Source organism: Mus caroli, unplaced genomic scaffold (genome assembly GCF_978045245.1).
Source record: "Mus caroli unplaced genomic scaffold, Mus_caroli_1 scaffold_11, whole genome shotgun sequence".
Classification (NCBI taxonomy): Eukaryota; Metazoa; Chordata; class Mammalia; order Rodentia; family Muridae; genus Mus; species Mus caroli.
The window spans coordinates 103,089,852-103,108,741 of record NW_028227266.1 but is presented as its reverse complement, the minus strand read 5'-3'; the positions used below and the strand labels follow the sequence as shown (position 1 = coordinate 103,108,741).

The 18,890-nt window shown below is 44.7% G+C and overlaps 1 protein-coding gene across 2 annotated transcripts in view; it reads left to right on the top strand.

The window, feature by feature from the left end:
- The window catches only part of Acp3 (acid phosphatase 3), a 50,709-nt gene that overhangs the window by 26,389 nt on the left and 5,430 nt on the right, over positions 1 to 18,890 (top strand). Inside the window, exons 8-11 of one of the 2 annotated variants that reach the window (XM_021172579.3) lie at positions 2,337 to 2,419; positions 4,832 to 4,935; positions 10,971 to 11,140; positions 11,511 to 11,770. In XM_021172579.3, the coding sequence (XP_021028238.1) occupies positions 2,337 to 2,419; positions 4,832 to 4,935; positions 10,971 to 11,140; positions 11,511 to 11,521 (368 nt within the window). In that variant the 3' untranslated portion in view covers positions 11,522 to 11,770. Of the gene's footprint in view, positions 1 to 2,336; positions 2,420 to 4,831; positions 4,936 to 10,970; positions 11,141 to 11,510; positions 11,771 to 18,890 lie in introns of those variants that run through there. The other variant, XM_021172578.3, reaches the window with a different exon arrangement.

Below are 18,890 nucleotides of genomic sequence, written 5' to 3'. Positions count from 1 at the left end.
GCTGCACCACACCCATTCCTTCCTGAGAACCTGCTCTATCGTGCCAGTCACCTGACCTTGATGGCATCCTTGTATAAACTGAACATCATTGCCCTTTCTGGTGGGCAAAGATGAACCCAGCACTTCTGCCTAGCCCTTCGGAGAGACAGGAAGTCAGTATTCATCCTCCAAATGGGGAAGGCCCATTGGAGTCAGAAGTCACAAAGGGATTGGTGGCTGATGCTCCAGCAGTGGTTACAAAGGGAACTCTAATAAGGTTTTACTGAAATAGCCTCACTCATATTCTGCTTTACCTATAGCGACATCCCTGGTACCACTATAAAACGGAGTAGTGGCCACAGACCTACCTGTGCCTCATAAAATCTAAAGCATTTACTATCTGGCCTTGTATGGAAAAGAAAAGTTTGCTAATCTTTGCCGTATGTAGATAAGGAGTCTAATAAGTAGGGTTTATGCCTTTTAATCAGTGATTGTTATCTGATTTATTGATTTAGTAAAGAATGGATACAAAAAACCTAGGATGAGCATCTTGCTACACTGTCCAACGCCCAGCATTTCTGCTTACACACTACGTAACGTTGGACATGTTGCTAAGCCTTGCCGAGTCTCATTCCCCCACATATCCATCAGTGTAGTAGAATTCCAGGCCCTAAGGGTGCTTACAGTCATCAGAACAAGAAGAGAACTTCCCCAGAACTAAAGGGGGTACCATTTTCACTGCCAGGCTATAACCTGACACAAAGGCCCCTGTTGACAAAGGGCCAACGGCTCCTTGAAGGCAGTTTTCATGGTTCTCAGAAACTCAGCGACTAAGTTTAGGATTGATGGGGCTTGAAGAACAATATGAAGTGCCCTAAGTATTCTATGGGGTAGCCTTCCCTGGGCCAGAGACGTGGACCTGTTCAAGATGCAGCATCCAGTTTCTTCCACTCACAGCCAAAAAATTCCAGCATCCACAAAGGGAAGAGGTCACCTTTGCTAAGTTATCAACCCACATGCCTAGGTCTAACTATTTCATGAGCCTTCTAGGGGACAGGGACTGTGTCTGGCTCACTTAGCATGGTTCCTGGCCTGTTATAACTGTTTGTTATGCATTTCTGAAAGTCCTACAGACTGTGGGGATTACAGTCAGAGCCTTCAGTTTTGCTCCTTACCAAAAATAAACATCACCACGACCCACTCCTGAGCCAGAGCACACACACACACCAACAAGGCTTCAAGGACTCAACTCTCTGGAGATTCCTCAACAGAGAAGGTTGGGAGCAAGGGGGCCTCTCTGAGGCAGTATATCCTCAAAGTAGACTCTGCCATTGCTGGGTGTCTACACCCCTACCCCATCCCCAGCCTTCACTGTCTACAGACAAACTGGAAGTGGCAGTTGTTAGTCTACCTCACTCAACCCCTCAGAAGAGTCCAGTGTTTAGATAGAAAGGAAATGAAGATCGAGTCTGCAAATGTGCTATGAGGAAGCTAACAAGGCTGGCTGACCACATGTAGTCTCTCTCTCTCTCTCTCTCTCTCTCTCTCTCTTTGTGTGTGTGTGTGTGTGGTGAGACACACACACCCTGGCTAAGCTAAAGAAATGGTCCATAGGAGATAGTCCATGATCTGTATGTATGTATATATATATATATATATATATATATATGTATATGTATGTCTATGTCTATGTCTATGTATATATGGAGTGTTGCTTTCTCCCATGGCCTCCCACCGGTCTGGCTAATAACAAGTAGAAGCCAGAGGTGAAGATTCAAGTATCTGTCATGCCATCATCTCAGGCTGACTTTGAAAAAGGCTAACAACAGAACTGTCTATATAGTCTGAAAAGCATGGAAACTTCCAAGGGTATCAGCCTCCTAACTTGGGCTTTTTTTTTTTTAAAGATTTATTTATTTAATGTGAGTACACTGTAGCTGTCTTAAGACACACCAGAAGGGGGCGTCAGATCTCGTTACAGATGGTTGTGAGCCACCATGTGGTTGCTGGGATTTGAACTCCGGACCTTTGGAAGAGCAGTCGGGTGCTCTTACCCACTGAGCCATCTCACCAGCCCCTAACTTGGACTTTAATGAAAGCAAATCTAGGAGAGGGCTCAGGAGCCCACTCAGCTCCCCTCTCCAAGCTGTGTAAGGCACGGATGCCTCTGAGTTTCAGCTCCACAAGACCTAAATCACACAGCTTGGCATGCAGCAGATTATGAACCAAGATTAAGTCTTTGTCCAGTCTGATAACTCGAAACAGATAGAACTGTCAGCTGTGATTAGACAAGAAGCCCACAGACCACTGTATAAGCCTATGCTTGACTCAGTTCTGTTGATCTTGTCTCCTTTAAGGCGTCCTGGTCAATGAGATCCTCAAGAACATGAAGCTTGCAACTCAGCCACAGAAGTACAAAAAGCTGGTCATGTACTCCGCAGTAAGTATCTCTGTGTGCATTTAGCACAGACATCCATGTTCAGGTGTAGGACATCGTCATCTTGGTGTCTTCATCACAAAGCATCTAGAATTAAAGACATCATTCTGCCCTGGTGGAAGTTACACTGTAATACTAATACCGACAACAAGACAGTCGCAGTCATACACACCAGACAAAGCAACAGGAAATCCACCACAAGCAAGTGCTTTTGCATTTCCAAGGAGGCAGCCAGCCAACCTTCTGCCGCAGGGCATGGGAAAGAGATGCATCAGGCATCCTGTATTAGACAGACCTCAATCATTAAGAGAAAGGGGACAGTAAGCACTTCCTCTTGGGAGTGTGGGACTCTGGCATCGAATTTAAAAATAACAAATAACACTGGTCTACCTGATATAGAACTTTGTAGCTACATGCAACTGTTTAAGCCTAAGCCGACCATAATTACATAGAACAAAGCACCAGGCTAAGTGTGGTAACTCCTGCGTGTAATCCCAGCCTTTAACCAGAAGGCTGAGACAGGAAGATTGCCGAGTCCAAGGCAAGTCTGGACCCCACCAGGCAGTGTTTCTTAACCTGTGGGTCGAGACCTCTTTGGGGATGTGTGACCTTTACCCGGGGGTTGCATATCAGATAGCCTGCATATCCGATATTTATGTTACAATTCATAACAGTAGCAAAATTACGGTTATGAAATGGTAAGGAAATAAGGTTGTTATTGTGGGGTCAAAACAACACGAGGAACCGTATTAAAGGGTTGTACCACTAGGAAAGTTGAGACTCACTGACAGAGAATGTTCTAAGTTAGTCTGGGCTGTATACTGAAACCCTGTTTAAAAACAGAAAGACACACAGAGGTTGGGGAGGGAGGGAGAGGAAGGGAAGGAGAAGGGGAAAAAAGAAAAGGAAGAAGAAAAGAAGGCTTACGGGCCTCAATTGCATTGTCCACATTTTTGGAGCTTACGCAGTCCTGCAGCCATGAGGCCACGCAGCCACGCAGGCAGCATCTCTTGGGCTGGACAGCACAGACTTCTTAGCATCACTGTTTTGTTGGACAGCCTTCAAACAATGCGAACCATTTGAGCTAGAAGGCTTTTAAGGGCCATTTTGTTCTCCATGCCAGTTGTGGTAATGTGTGAAAAGCCACAGAAAGGTGTTCACTGGGGAAGACTGTTCAGGGGAGGTATAACGGGTCAGCACTGTGAGAGTGCATCCTCCTGAGGGTGTCTGGAAGCTGAAGATGGATATGGTGTAGAAGATTGTGCCTGCTGAGGGCTAAATGGAGGTGCAGCACAAAACTAGGATGACAACGGGAGAAGGGAGGGTCAGCTGGGTTATGCAGAAAGCTATGGTTTGTCTGGAGAAAAGGAAAGGTGCCTGAAGACACAAGGATGTTATTCCCATCAGGGACTCTGAATGCAAATGACTAGAGAAACAGCCCACACAGGAAGGAAAGCACTTCAGAGAGAGAGAGAGAGAGAGAGAGAGAGAGAGAGAAGTGGGCCTGAGATTAGACAATGCTGACATCTGTGTAACGTTTCTAAATGGGATTCCAGTTCTAACCTGTGTGCATCCTACAGAGAGTCTCAGCCTTGTGTCTTCTTTTCTTACTGTTTTGGTCCTAACTCCTTTTGAATATGTGTGCACTGCCATACAGCTTAGGCACCCAGATGTATGCACTAAGTGTGTGTGTGTGTGTGTGTGTGTGTGTGTGTGTGTGTGTGTAAAACCCTTCCCCAATACTGGTATTAAACCCAGGGATTTGTGCACTGTACCAATTGAGTTATATAGCCCCAGCCTCAGACAGTTCAAATATTCTTCCATTTTATAGAAATGCAAGGTACCGTTTACCTAAGATTACATAGCTCACCCATGCCAAAAGACCAAAAACCACTCTGATGTCAACAACCACGGCATTCATCATTTACTTTTTAAATCTTACACTCGCCACTTCCCTACATCTTTAACCTCTCTCAACATCCTTGGTCTCCTATACTCTTCTTCAACTTTAAAATCAAAGATGTTGCAACTATGTGGGAAATGTAACTTAGCACATGCCCCGGACTTTTTTTTTTAATGTGTTGAAAGTCAATACATCATGAAGAAGCAGGAAGGCCCTCTACAGGCATGGGACTTAAAACAAGAAGATGGGCTTCACATTTATTCTACTTAGGAAACAAAGCAAGGTGCCTAATTTCTCTGGATAGCCATTTTTTTTCATCTTTTAAACAAAACCAATAGATGAGTCCATCCTACTGCCCAGACGCGCAAGAGAAGCTCATTCTTTCCCCTCTTCTATGTTTTCACTGGGAGTGTGGAGGAATCAGGAGCCGTCACTATATCCTACACAGGTTGAAGTCTGTACATCTGAATCAGGGAGCAAACAGTAAAATTGCTTGTTTCCAATCTCTGCAGCACGACACTACCGTGAGTGGCCTGCAGATGGCGCTAGATGTTTATAATGGAGTTCTGCCTCCCTACGCTTCTTGCCACATGATGGAATTGTACCATGATAAGGGGTAAGTGCCGCTTTGCTCTTATCAGTTTGGGTCTGTTTGTTTGTGTTTGAGATGGGGTCCTACTATGTATCCTTGGCTACCCTGGAACTCATTATGCAAACCTGGCTGTCTGGAACGCATAGATATTTTTTATAATCCTTTATATTTTTTATCCTTTTTTATTATTATTATTACTAATCCTTGGAGAATTTTATAAATGCATTCAATGTATTTTGGATGCGTTCACCTTCATCTTCTCCTGAACTCCTCCTGGATCCAACACACACACACTTTCCCAACATCATGTCACTTATGATGGCCATTTAATCATGGGTGTGGGACTATCTGCTGGAGAACGTCAATTTACCAGGACCACACCTCCAAAGTAAACTAACTATTCCTCTTCTATAACCCATCAACCCTCTAAGCTCTCAGCTAGGCATTTCTTTCTTGACTTGTTTGTTTAGACAGTGTTTCACTACATAGCTGGGGTCAGTCGGTCTTGAACTCAGTCTGTAACACAAGCTGGCATTGATCCTCCCTCCTTAGCCTTCAGATTGCTGGAGTTACAGACCTATGCTGCTATGCCAGCCTGCTATTATTGGGTCTTGCTGGCTTAAGGCCATTGTGTCAGTCTCTACTTGGTTTGGCTTTATACTCAGAGGGCAGGGATAGTGATAACAATACCTTTGACTCTTTCAATTCTGTGAGCCTTTTATTGGGAAATAATGTACACACAGAAGATAGATTGAGAGAAACATCCAAAGGGAAAGAAATTAATTTTTTTTAAATGAAGGCAATATAATGAGTAGGCAGACATTACATTTTTTTTTTCCTTGCGGGAAGAAACTGTCTGATACAAGACACCAAGAGGCAAAGAAAGATACTTGACGGGTATGTAAAATATCTTTCAATTAAACAGTGCAAACCGCAGTTCCTGTGACTCACATCTGTCAGCTGATGGTCATAAAGTCCTACTGCTAAGCAGTATTAACCCACTGGTAGCTTGGTATGACCCTCCACCAATGACTAGCTTGGCCTCTGAGAGAAGAAAGAGCAAAGAAAAGTCAGGTTAGAGATGTCAGATGTCCTAGTTTACTGGGACTTCAGGGACTTCGGCCATTTTGAACATTCTATGAATACCTTGGAAGACACACAACGGCTGTATCACACACATAGCTGCTGCTGCTGCATCAGTCCCTCAGGAGCAGTGCCAGCAGGACGGTTTCACAGTGTTTATATCATACATTTTGCTATCACAAGACCTGGCTAGATATGAACTTACTACCATTTCAACCTAGGCCAAAGGCAGAGAGCACCTCCCCCGGTGGCACAGCAGAGCGACAGCTGCAACCAGTGCTAGCAAGGCAAGACTAAGTGATGAAATGCAAACTCGCATTTTCACATGAGCTGTGTGCGCTGATTGGCCCAGACCCATGCCTTCATTTACATATGAGGGGCACTGTGATTGGTCCACATACCTCTCCTCTCAATAGATTTGCAGGCTGTTCAGAAACTCTTAGCAGGGAGACTCTTTCCTATAAGGAAATATTAAAACACCACCCAGACTTCATCCTCAGCCAATTTCTTAACTCTTTACAAAGAAAGTGGGTTCATCGTGGTCAGGGGGAGGTAGACACTCTTTCCTGAACCTCTGACTGGGTGCCTGGCATGAAAAAATAGAGCTAAAATATCAACTTAGCTTCTCTTGCTCTCAAACACCTCACATCAAGGGAGAGAAAACCCCCACCGTGGAAACTAGTGAATAGATCAGTAAACGCTTGGAAACAAACGCTCTCCCATTCACAGCCCAGTCTGAAGGCCCCTCTGAGCATGTAGTTGAGAAATCTAGCTAAAACCCTAGCGTCAGCTCTAGGCGTAGGCTGTCTCTTCAGATCTAAGGCAAGAGGCATTGTCAGTTCTCCTCAGCTCTCTCTCCTCTCTGGTGTCTGCACCACAGTCCTGAGCTTACTGGGATGTGAAGTCCTGGGTTGGCATATTGGGGTGTGCAGTTCTAAACTTGACTTATTGGGGATGTGGTCCTGACCTTGCTTTTAGGGAGTGCAGTCCTGAGCTTTCTTATTGGGGTGTGAAGTCATAAATTGTTGGGGCACTAACTACAGTACGTTCTCACTGGCTCACTTTCTCTAAAGGCCTCATTCAAGTCCCTATTATTAACTTTTTCACCAAAAAAAAAAAAAAAAAAAAAAAAAGAACACACACAAACTTTAACAAAAAGCCACACACAAACCCACAGGTTAATCTAGGATAATTTCTCTGTACTCCAGGAATGAATCAAAGGTTAAAAGTGATTGCTTACTTTTAAGTTAGAACAAGGGGAGGGGGGAGGGTCCAAGTTAACACAGGCTTTAGCTTTTTATTACCTGATCCTGACTCCAAGGTCACCCTAGACTTTCTACTGAAAGAAGAAAAGATAACAACACAAAGGAAGGCTGTTTTCAGTTCCTGGCCGTTCTTAATCCGTGAGCTGTTGAAACTGTAGGTGGCATGGCTACCCTGCACTTAAAGGAGTTGTTCTAGAAACAGGATCTTGCAATGTAAACCCAAGCAGGACTGCAGCTCGCAAGTCCTCTTTTGGGTCCCTGTGGTGGAGTTACAGGCCTCAGTGCCACACCTGGTCTACTTCAAGGGTTTTTCTCTCCGATTTGGCACATAAGTTTAAAACTGGAGATGATATATAGTGAATCCCTGTGCTAAAATGCCATATTTTTCCATTTTTGCATTTTTTAAAGATTTATTTATTTTATGTATGTGAGTACACTGTTGCTGTCTTCAGACACACCAGAAGAGGGCATCAGATCCCATTACAGATGGTTGTGAGCCACCATGTGGTTGCTGGGAATTGAACTCAGGACTTCTGGAAGAGCAGTCAGTGCTCTTAAACACTGAGCCATCTCTCCAGTCCCCCATTTTTGCATTGTGTGCCACAAGTTTATCCTTTGTGTGCCTTTAGTAGGCATCTTCACCATGAGATCCAATGTAGATACTACTCTACATTGATTGATTGATTGATTAATTAATTAGTTAGATATGTTAATTCACAAAATCAACTTTCCCTTCTGTATCAGTGAAGACCAGGCTCTCAGAGGCTTCACACAATGGAAATTAAGCCCTTGTGTATCTAAGCCTCCAGCACTGGTCCCTCGGTCAAGGCTGATGTTTTGCAATGTGATAGCATTTGATGAGAATCAGGCACTGGGCTTTTGACCTACAGCTTGAAGCACCTTTAGGCAGCTTTTACAAAGGAGTTAGGGAGTGGAAATGCGATAGTATCAAATCCCTCAGTCCCAAAGAAACATGTCTTTTTTGTTGATACTTTATTGGTTAAAATGACACACTTGATCCCACTAGCTGCAAGGGAATCTTCACACTTGATCCCACGAGCTGCAAGGGAGTCTTCAAAATGCAGTCACTTCTGGGCCATAATTCTAGTCTTTGAAAAGATAGTTATGATTTTGCTGGACTATTGGTCATCAAGGCCACTTGAGGGGGAGGAAAAGGGAGGGCTGTTACTGAAAATGTCACTCCAAGATATAAGTACCAGCTCATGCCATATTGGAGAGTTTTGTTTTGTTTTTTTAAATAGATGTATCTTAAGGGATGGAGAAATGGCTTAAAGGATGCAGTGCTTGCTAGGCAGATGTGAGGACTTGAGTTCAGATCCCAGCATCCACATTAAAACTGTGTATGTGTGCATCTTACAGTCCCAGTCCTGGATGACAAACACAGGCAGATCCTGGCAACAAACGGCCAGACACAATAGCCAAAACAGCCAGCTCCATGTCCATCACTGAGAGACCCTGGTTCCAAATTATGGGGCAAAGCAAGCGAGGAAGATGCCTGACACTGTCCTCTGATCTCTACCCATGAACACATAGGTGTGCGTGTGCCCAGACACACACACACACACACACACACACATGCCATATCACACGCATAGACACACAAACAAAACATATCTCATGAATGAACATTCGCAGTACTGTGTTCGTTCCTTAAAGTGCTTCTTTAAAGGCACGAGTGAAACAACATCTACATGTTGAAATATGAGGTCATTACAATGGGACAGATCATTAAAACCTACTTGAATTTCTCTCCTGACTCTTTCATAAGCGAGTTACTTCCACAAACAGGTTGATGCAGGGCCATTCAACCTTCCAGCTTTTTGGTTTCAGAAGTAAGATTTGGGAAGAGCCCTACTTAGAACGACTCAGGAATCGAATCCACATCCAGTTTCTCTCCGAGAGAACTTGGTCTGACATCTTGGCCTACCCCCAGTTGTCTGTGTTGTTCACGTCTGTGTTTGTGGCTGAGGGAGAGGACATATTTAGAATACTGAAGTAATCCCCAAGGGGAGAGAAAGAAGAGAGGAGAGAATGAAAACCCCAGAAGTGACAGAATGTGGAAGTGAGTCCCAGCATCTCGGCAGACCCCCACATTTCCCCCTCTTTGGAAATGAGTAATACTTTACCCATTGCTATAGCTTGTCATTAACAGAAATGTCCCTTTTATACTGTTCCTCATGTTGTGGTCACCCCTCCGACCATAAAATTATTTGTTGCTACTTCATAACTGTCATGTTGCTACTGTTATAAGTAGTAATGTAAATATCTGTGTTTTCCAATGTTCCCAGACACCGCTATGAAAGGGATAGTTCAACCACAAAGGGGTCACGACCCATGACCTGAGAATACCTGTCTTAGATGGAGCCTCAAACTTATTGTTTAAGACCTTATATGAGGTCAGTATAATACATGGGGGCTAAGAAATTAGGACAGTTCATTCCCTCAACACAGAAGTGAAGAAAGCTACACCAAGGATTAAGTGCAGATACAACAGGAACTCATAATTAATCAATCAATTAATTAATTAAAAATACAGCAATAGAACCTAACTTGAGAGAGGTCTCTGCAGTTAGGAGTACATCCTGAACTTAGAGAAGACTTGAGGTTGGTTCTCAGCCCCACATCAGGCAGCCCACAACTGCCTGTAATTCCAGCTTCAGGAGACCTGAGCCCTCTTCTTTTCTCCGTGGATACCCATGCACACATGACATAGACTCACAAGCATACACACATATAAAATAAAATAAGTCTTAAAAACAAAAACAAAAACCAACCAGTAGATCCTCATTCTTTTTTTTTCTTATTTTTATTAGATATTCTTTATTTACATTTTAAATATTATCCCCTTTCCTGGTTTCCCCTCCAAAAATTTCCTCCCCCTATGCCCTCCCCCCTTCCCCTGCTCACCAACCCACTCACTCCCGCTTCCTGGCCCTGGCATTCCCCTACACTGGGTCATAGAGCCTTCACGGGACCAAGGGCCACTTCTCCCATTGATGACCAACAAGGCCATCCTCTGCTACATAAGCAGCTGGAGTCATGAGTTCCACCATGTGTAGTCTTTGGTTGGTGATTTAGTCCCTGGGAGCTCTGGGGTTACTGGTTAGTTCATATTGTTGTTTCTCCTATGGAGCTGCAAACCCCTTCAGCTCTTTGGGTCCTTTCTCTAGCTCCTCCATTGGGAACCCTGTGCTCAGTCCAATGGGTGGCTGTAAGCATCCACTTCTGTATTTGTCAGGCACTGGCAGAGCCTCTCGGGAGACAGCTATGGCCATCCAGAGACTGCCCCACCTGGGGATCCATCCCATATACAATCACCAAACCCAGACACTGTTGTGGATGCCAACAAGGGCTTGCTGGCAGAAGCCTGATATAGATGCTCATTCTTAAAGTCACACCCAGCTTTACTAATCAGCATCTTCTCTGATGAAGGATGCTGGTCCTCACCCTCGGTACCCTGTTTATCTAATGAGTCAGCCCTCCCAGTTCCACTCCCCAAGCTTGTTGCACCTGTCTTAATCTCTACATTCCCCCACCCCCAACCCCACACAAACTGGCTGGAATCCCTTCTTTCTCACGAGCTCTTCTACTGGTTCTTAGGAATATGTTACAGCTGAGTGGGAAGAAATCTCACAGGAAAACTTAGCATTGCAGGACTAACAGCTCTGCCCTCTCTGCCTGTCGCACCAGGGGCCATTTTGTGGAGATGTACTATCGGAATGAGACCCAGAACGAACCCTACCCACTCACGCTGCCAGGCTGCACCCACAGCTGCCCTCTGGAGAAGTTTGCGGAGCTACTGGACCCGGTGATCTCCCAGGACTGGGCCTCGGAGTGTATGGCCACAAGCAACCACCAAGGTACTGTGGACGCTTTGGGTTAGTGAGTTTGCGTAGCTCAGCAGGAAATGCAGGGTCCCTGCTCAAGCAACTGGGGCTTCCAGAAAGTTCTTTCGCCTTTGTCCCCAGCTTGGAAGGAAATGGGTTGGGATTGATAACTGTATATTTTAGGAGCCACTCACTGTAAGCCACGCCTATCTATCTAACCTTACTCCTACCTGCCGTCATCCCTAACTCGGTTGGTGTTTTTTTCAGTGTTGCCTTAAAAGAAAACCAGTTGCCAGTGTAATCAGGAATAAGCCTTAGGCCAAAGTTGTGGGGCTGTCGTGGGATCCAGGATTAGCACAAAGAACTCCATTGTTGAAGGACTCAGAGTTTTTTGCTTGAGCAGGACGGAATTAAAGCCCCACTGGAAATGCCTGATGTAAAACGGGTTTCAAACGAAGCCTACCAGTTAGTGCACCTGCATGAAAAAGAAGACACTGATCCCAGGCTAAAGGGCGAAGGACTGATTTCCCCACCAACAGCGCTCACCTGTTCCTGCCTTCTCTCCCAAGGCAAAAAGATGAGACAGGAGGACACCTGGAGAAGCTTTGCATACCCAGCCTAGACCAATTAGATTTTATGTGGATGTTAAAGCATGCTGGGTAGCAGAACTGAAAAATAAAAGCCTCTCTGTGTCCCTTCATATTCCTTTCAAAGAAACTAAAACTCAAGCTTCCTGGGAAGCTCTGTATATGGCTTCCAAACAGCAGCTCCTCCAAGACACTTTGTGGTCAATAAAGAACCTGACAAGAGCAAGATATCCAGACACAGCACCTCAGAGGTCAGAGTGCTTCACTGAGGGTCTCCCAAACCTCCAGTGCCTAACATGCAGAATCAAGAGCTAATACACAAGAGAAGCTATGAGGGAGGCACACACACACACACACACACACACACGCACACGCACACGCACACACACCCCTGAAACAAAATGCCTCCAAGCCCAAAACTGATTGGCACTTTGAGTGTAGGCTACAAAATCCGCTCAGAGAACAGTGCTCAAGGCTGGAACCTTCAAAAGCCATAAGCCAAGTACAGCCACTGCACACGGAGCTGTGTCCCGATGATGCTCTTTAGAGCCTGACTGGCCATGTGGCAGAACACACCTGGGATTCTAAGGTGGATAGAGACAAGATGGCTGCCGGAAGTGACCACCACTGGAAGCCAGACCTAGACCATGGCCACCCCATCTTGGGTCAGTCATGGAACTGACGAGCTTCTTTGTGTTACTTCTTCCCCGTGGAAATAACTGTCACCTAGCAGTAAGGCAAGTGAGAAGCAGGGAATAAAAGTGTTGTGGTTAGGAAGTTCAAAGGGAGATAACTTTCATAATGAACTTTGAAAAGCTTGTGTTTATTTCATTAGAATAGAATTCCTGCAATCAGACACGAGGGCTCTCTTTCTGCTTGGGAGGGGGGATGGTGTTGTTACAGAAGTGACTGTTAATATAATATAAAATTACTCAGCTGTGTTTTTAAGTTAATATTTTACATTAAAATATAGTTTGAATTTCTTCTGATAAAAGGTAAGCAATAAATAGCTCTACCTCATCTACCCAAGGTAGAATTTGGCAGCAAAGCATCCTTTAGGAAGTTTACAATGTGTTAAAGAAGTGATATGTCTTACTCGGAACAAGAACATGTTTTGCAACTCTATGGGTTAAGGTATGAACAAGAACTATAGGATATAAGAATTTTATAAGCCGGGCGTGGTGGCGCACGCCTTTAATCCCAGCACTCGGGAGGCAGAGGCAGGTGGATTTCTGAGTTCGAGGCCAGCCTGGTCTACAAAGTGAGTTCCAGTACAGCCGGGGCTACACAGAGAAACCCTGTCTCGAAAAAAACCAAAAAAAAAAAAACCAAAAAAAAAAAAAAAAAAAGAATTTTATAAGATAGAATATCAGTTCTACAAAGCAAGAATTTTATCTGTTGTGTCCTCAATACCTCAGAGAGCCAGTACTGTTTTGTTGACAGTATTGTCTGGTGCTCAATAAATATTTTCCCACTGGTGTATAATTAGTTATCTTTCCCCCTGACCTCCCTCTCTTGATTAGACACAATACCCAGCAGCCTGAGAGTCCTGTTTAGCCTGCTCTGTGTTTTATTCCCTAGCCAATTTGTCTCACTTGTTAAACCTATCTGCAGCATATTTACAGAATTTCCCCTTCAACACAGAAGCCTTGGCAATTCAATACCCAAGGGAAGAGAAATGTGACGATATTATCAGATCATATCAGCCAGAAGAAAGAGCAGTGGCTACCATGCTGTAACATCCCACGTAGATCCAAGGGTGAAACGTGTGCATCTCTTCCTGATGCTGACTTCCACAACTTTTCTTTGGTAGCTTGACATTGGTCATAGCTGCTCCTCACAGAACTCAGCAAGTGACACAAACCAGAGGGGATTGCTTCTGTTTCAAGTTACCAACACCCTGTTGGTTCTAGCTAGCAGAAAGCTTGTTAGGAGTCTGTGGGACAAGATGGCCTCTGACAAAAGAAACTCCATACATGAACTTCCTAATGAAAAAGGACTAGACTCCACCACTGTGCAAGAAAGTCTCAGAGGGTGATGCTGGAGGTGGTAGGTGGAAATTAAGATGGTCTGGATATGGGAAGTAACCACGTGGTTGGGCAAGCCCTTGCCTTAGCGTAGGTACTATATGGCAGAGGCTAAGCATGATGGGCAGTAAGGGTGGATGCCATTTTAGTGAGAGCAGCAATTTTAGGACATGATTTAGTGAATAAAGGGTAGAGGATCCCAAGATCAATTTGACAAAAAGCTCTAACAGCTGAACTGTGATCTTGGGATGGAGGGGTCAGAGGTCCAGTGGTGGAATAGCTACAGAACACATGTTCTGAGAAAGCCAATTCCTAAAGCAAGACAAAAATGACATAGATGTATTCTATATCTATGAGGTGCTGGCAGCCCTGGAATTGATGTTTGTGGGCTGGATAACTGTTCAACCCTCCAGACGCAACCAGACTTTCTCATGGAAGTTAGCTGGTCAGCCATAGGAGAGAGAAGTTATGAATGAGTCTCAAGTGTGACTGCTTTTTAAAGACCCAGTCATTGGCCATAATTGCAAGCCTACGCTTTGTCACTTAGCATCTGTTTTGCGTAGTCGTAGTTAAGAGCCCCTGCTCCATTGGGGCCCCATCCCCCCACCCCCTGCATCATTCTCCCCTCCCTGAAAGATGAGGCCAAGTGATTAAAACATCTTTTTCTCACCCAGTTACCATTGCCTTCGATTTCCCAGGACATGGCCATCATTAAAGGGCTTGGCCCTTGGTGGAATGACTTGCTAGGCAGTAATTCAACCCCATGCCTATTTCTGCCCTCAGTGAAGGCAACTGTGCCATTGGCAATTATGACCTAGTCTGTGCCCTGTCAACCAAGTCTACACCCAAGACAGACAAGACAAGTGGGGAAAGAGTTAAGAAACAGGCTCTAGGGCTGGAGAGATGGCTCAGAGGTTAAGAGCACTGACTGCTGTTCCAGAGGTCCTGAGTTCAATTCCCAGCAACCACATGGTGGCTCACAACCATCTGTAATGGGATCCGATGCCTCTTCTGGTGTGTCTGAAAACTTGTGTACTCACATACATAAACTAAAAAAAAATAATTCTAAAAATAAAATAAAAAGAAAGAAACAAACAAGCAGGCCCTAGCCATACAGGAGAGCCATGATGAAGGACACACAGGCAACACTGAAGACACACCACAGAAGCAATTAGCTAAGGCTAAGAGGTTTCTCCAGCGGGGTAATGTTTAAACAGAGACCTGAGGGCGAAAAGGAATCAGCCAGTCGAATGGAGCTGAGCAGGAAGGAAAATGCCCTAAAGAAAGGGGACAGAGAAGGTACAGATGTCAGAAAGCTGAAGACAGCATGGGGCATTTTAGGAAGAGGTAGGTGCGGAGTGCCTTTGATGAAGCTGCACTGTCCTGGTCATTGAAAGGTTTTGGGCAGAGGACTGGTGCTGCTGTTGGCTTCTTGTTTTAGGAAGACCCTGGCTACAGGGAAAGACTGGATCGGATGGGAAGGACGCTGAGGTGGTAGAGAATAAGAGGTTACTATAGTGACCAAGGTCTAGAGTGAGAGAAAGAACGGGCTAGGGATGTAGTTCAGGTGGTAGGGTGCTGATGCAGCATGCAGGAATAGCTCAATTTGATTCAGTGTGATGGTACATGCCTGTAATCCCAGTACTTGGGAGGTGGAGGCAGAAATTCAAGGCCATCCTTGGCTATATATCCAGCTAGAAAGATTGTGTCTGGCACATTGCCTTCAGCAGCTTTTGTGTGTCCCCATGCGATAGAGTCTCTTCTCAGCCCTTGCTTGCCCCAGACCTCTTTGCAATAAGAAACACGGATCACCATCATTTCTCAGCTTCTAGAATGGAACACTGCCAAATTTCTGAAGTTGTCTGTAGTTCAAATGAGCAGATAACTTTTAATTTTAAAAAAGATGGAAAGTTTCACAGACAGGCTGGTGTGGTGGTGCATGCCTGAAATCTCAGCACTTGGAGGCAGGATGATCTCGAGTTCAAGGGAGGAAATGCACCTCATTGGCAGGGTGCATGGCTCGCATGCGTCAGGCCCTGGGTTCAAGACTCAGTACTGAAAGATGGAATGATAAGGGACAGAGCTGGGTGTCTTTCCTGGGAGTTTTGTCTGTCTGCCCGTCTGCCTGTCTGTCTGTCTTTTGTTTTGGTGGGTTGGGTTTAGTTTGGTGTTTGTTTGTCCTCTTGAGTCCCTTGCTAGCTTCTTTTGGATAGATCCCTTCCACCAGCCCTTTAAATAATCACCCTTCAGGATCCCGTAGCTGCTGCCCTCACCCCACGCTTACCACAGCCTCCATCTTCCACGTCTACCATCCTTACTGCCATACCTAAGTGAAGAATCACAGACCTGTTGTTTGCAGCTACCCCTTGGTCACATCTATCCATCGAAGAGCTCATCTCGACCACTTTGAAAATAAAGGTCATTTCCTCCTAGTGTCTGTACCGGTCCTTTTTTGTGGTGTCCATCTCTGATCACAGCGCAAACCCAGATTATCTGACCCTCTTCTTCTTCCCCTGGACTGGGGTGTCTACTCTGTCACCAACACTTTTCAACTCAGACACAAGATTAATCAGCATTCTAGTCCCCTTCCTCGTGTCCCCGCCACATCTGCAACTCCAGTTCAGAGCCTTCGTTATCTTACCTGAGCTTTCAATAGCTCCCTACCAAATCTGCCAGTTCTTCACCATCTTGACATCCCTAGTTACTTTTTCTTAAACACAGACTAGAGTGTCTGGCTTCCAAACATCTTAGTTGATAATCATTTTTGTGTGCTTCAGAACAAGACTAAACTGAAAGCATAAAAACTGGGCCCCAGTATGCACATCCAGTCTTAACCCCAGCCCTGACTCCTGTGTGCTGCCCATATATAACCATTCATCGTGTCCCAAACATACCCTGTGTGGCAATTTCTATCTCATGTAAAATCTTATTCCTCTCACAAGCCACCTCAAATCTCATAAGCTTTCCAAATTTTCCCCTTTTTGCAAAGTCAATATACTCTTCTGATCGTACTTTTCTCTCTTGGAATGGCATTGGTGACATCTCCATTTCAATGTGTCACCTATCACATACATGTCTGTCTGATTGTCTTGTTACATGTTGGGTTTCTCAGGAGCAGAGCTTATGAGGTCTCGGCACCTCCCAAAGCCTGCCTGGCACAGGACGTGTGTGTGCTCACTGCATGAAAGTCTGGGGATGCTTATTTCATGGGACTGCTGTGGTAGCACAGGCAAAATTAATGGGCTAATTAAAAGTTAAATTTCTAAAGTCAGAAAATTAACCATGAAAATTAATTTACCTTTTTCACTCACGATTGTAGACAAGCTGGATGGGAGCTTAAAACCCTTCTAAGTTAGCATTCCAAATGGTAGGACTACAGGCTGTGTCATCATTCCCAGCCCAGTGAAAACAGCCTTTTAAGACATCTAAGGGGCTGGGCGGTGGTGGCGCACGCCTTTAATCCCAGCACTTGGGAGGCAGAGGCAGGCGGATTTCTGAGTTCGAGGCCAGCCTGGTCTACAGAGTGAGTTCCAGGACAGCCAGGACTATACAGGGAAACCCTGTCTCAAAAAAAAAAAAAAAAAAAAAAAAAAAGACATCTAAGGGATGTGTGTGTCTATGTGTCTGTGTGTGTCTGCAAATCACTAGTACTAGTACCTGTCCCTCTTCCTTCATTTCATCTAGTCTCTCTGTTCTTCAAGTCTACTTGGTTCTCTCCAACTTTATCCCAGCTCCATGGACAGTGCTAATAAACTGTCTGTTAGGGTTTAACTTTCCTAAAATTATATTTTTCATGCCACTAAAAAGCATCCTGATCATGGGGAAAACACTGAACTATAAGTTGACACTTTGTGAGTTCTAAGTCATTATTTTTAGTGGTTTTTGCAGGGGAGGGAAGCTTGTTTTGTGTTTGAGACATGGTTTCATATATCTCAGGGTAGCCTCAAACTCCCCATGTAACTGAGGAATGTCCTTGAACTTCTGACCCTCCTGGCTCCATCCCCTGACATATGAGATTATGGGTGCATCCCCACCCATACCCAATTTATGCAGTATCAAGATTCAAACCCAGGCCTTTGCTCCTGACAGGCGAGCATGCTACCAGTTGGGCCACACCCTCATTTTAATATTAATATATTGACACCTATGTCCCAGGTACTGATCTATGATCCATAGATACTAATAGATATATATAGTTCTTGTGCCCTGAAATGTATAGTCAATTTGAAGAAATGAGAAACAGATGATATATAATAAATGTAGTAAGAGTTTTTGAAATATTCAGATTATAAGCACTTGTTGGTAAAAGGGAGTGGAGAATGCTGTATAAACTTTGAACTGGGAAGAATTTATTGAAAAGAGCAGACTTGTGCAAACACAGGAAAGCAGTACCCCATCTAGGGGTCTGTAGGATGAGCATTCCAGCAATGCTAAAAGCTGAAACAATAGCACCAAGCGAGGATGCTAAGGGGTGTTTAAAGAGAATCTGGAAGGGCAGTGTGGCTGGAAGAGTCACCACCAGGACCTCAGCTTCTGCTCAGGTAGACACGAGTATCCATCCATAGCACACTTCACCTGAAGGAGCCGAATGACAAGGCTTGACTTGTAAACATTTGGCTGCTGTGTTTAAAACAGATCGTGAACAGAATAGCAAGAATAGAAGCTGGGGATAGGCAAAGAGTCTATTACAGTGGTCCTGGCAATCGGGGGCAGCTCAAAGCAGATGGTGGCAGAGATGGAGAGAGCCGTTGGTTTCTGGATTTCTTTTCTCCCAGTAGAACTGACAGGCTTTCCTGGAAGGTCAGGTGTAGATTATTTGGAAAATAAAGGGATCATGGAAGACTCATTTTTACCCCTCCTCCCCAGGCCAACAGAAGGCAGTTTTTATCATCCAAGGGGAGAGTGGCTATGAGAAAAACAGATCCGGCTGGAGGAGGCTTGGGTATTGTCCTTGTACCTTAAGATTGAAATGCCTACTGGATGCCCAGAGGAATCTGTAGCCTCTATTATCCAAGAGCCCACATGCCAAGATCCCAGCAGATACTTGACATAGCAGAGAATATTCAACATGTACATAGCAATGCTTTTCCCTGTACATATACACCTATGTTAAAGTTTAATTTATAGATTAGGCATGGTATAGATGAACAAGAACACACAACAAAATTG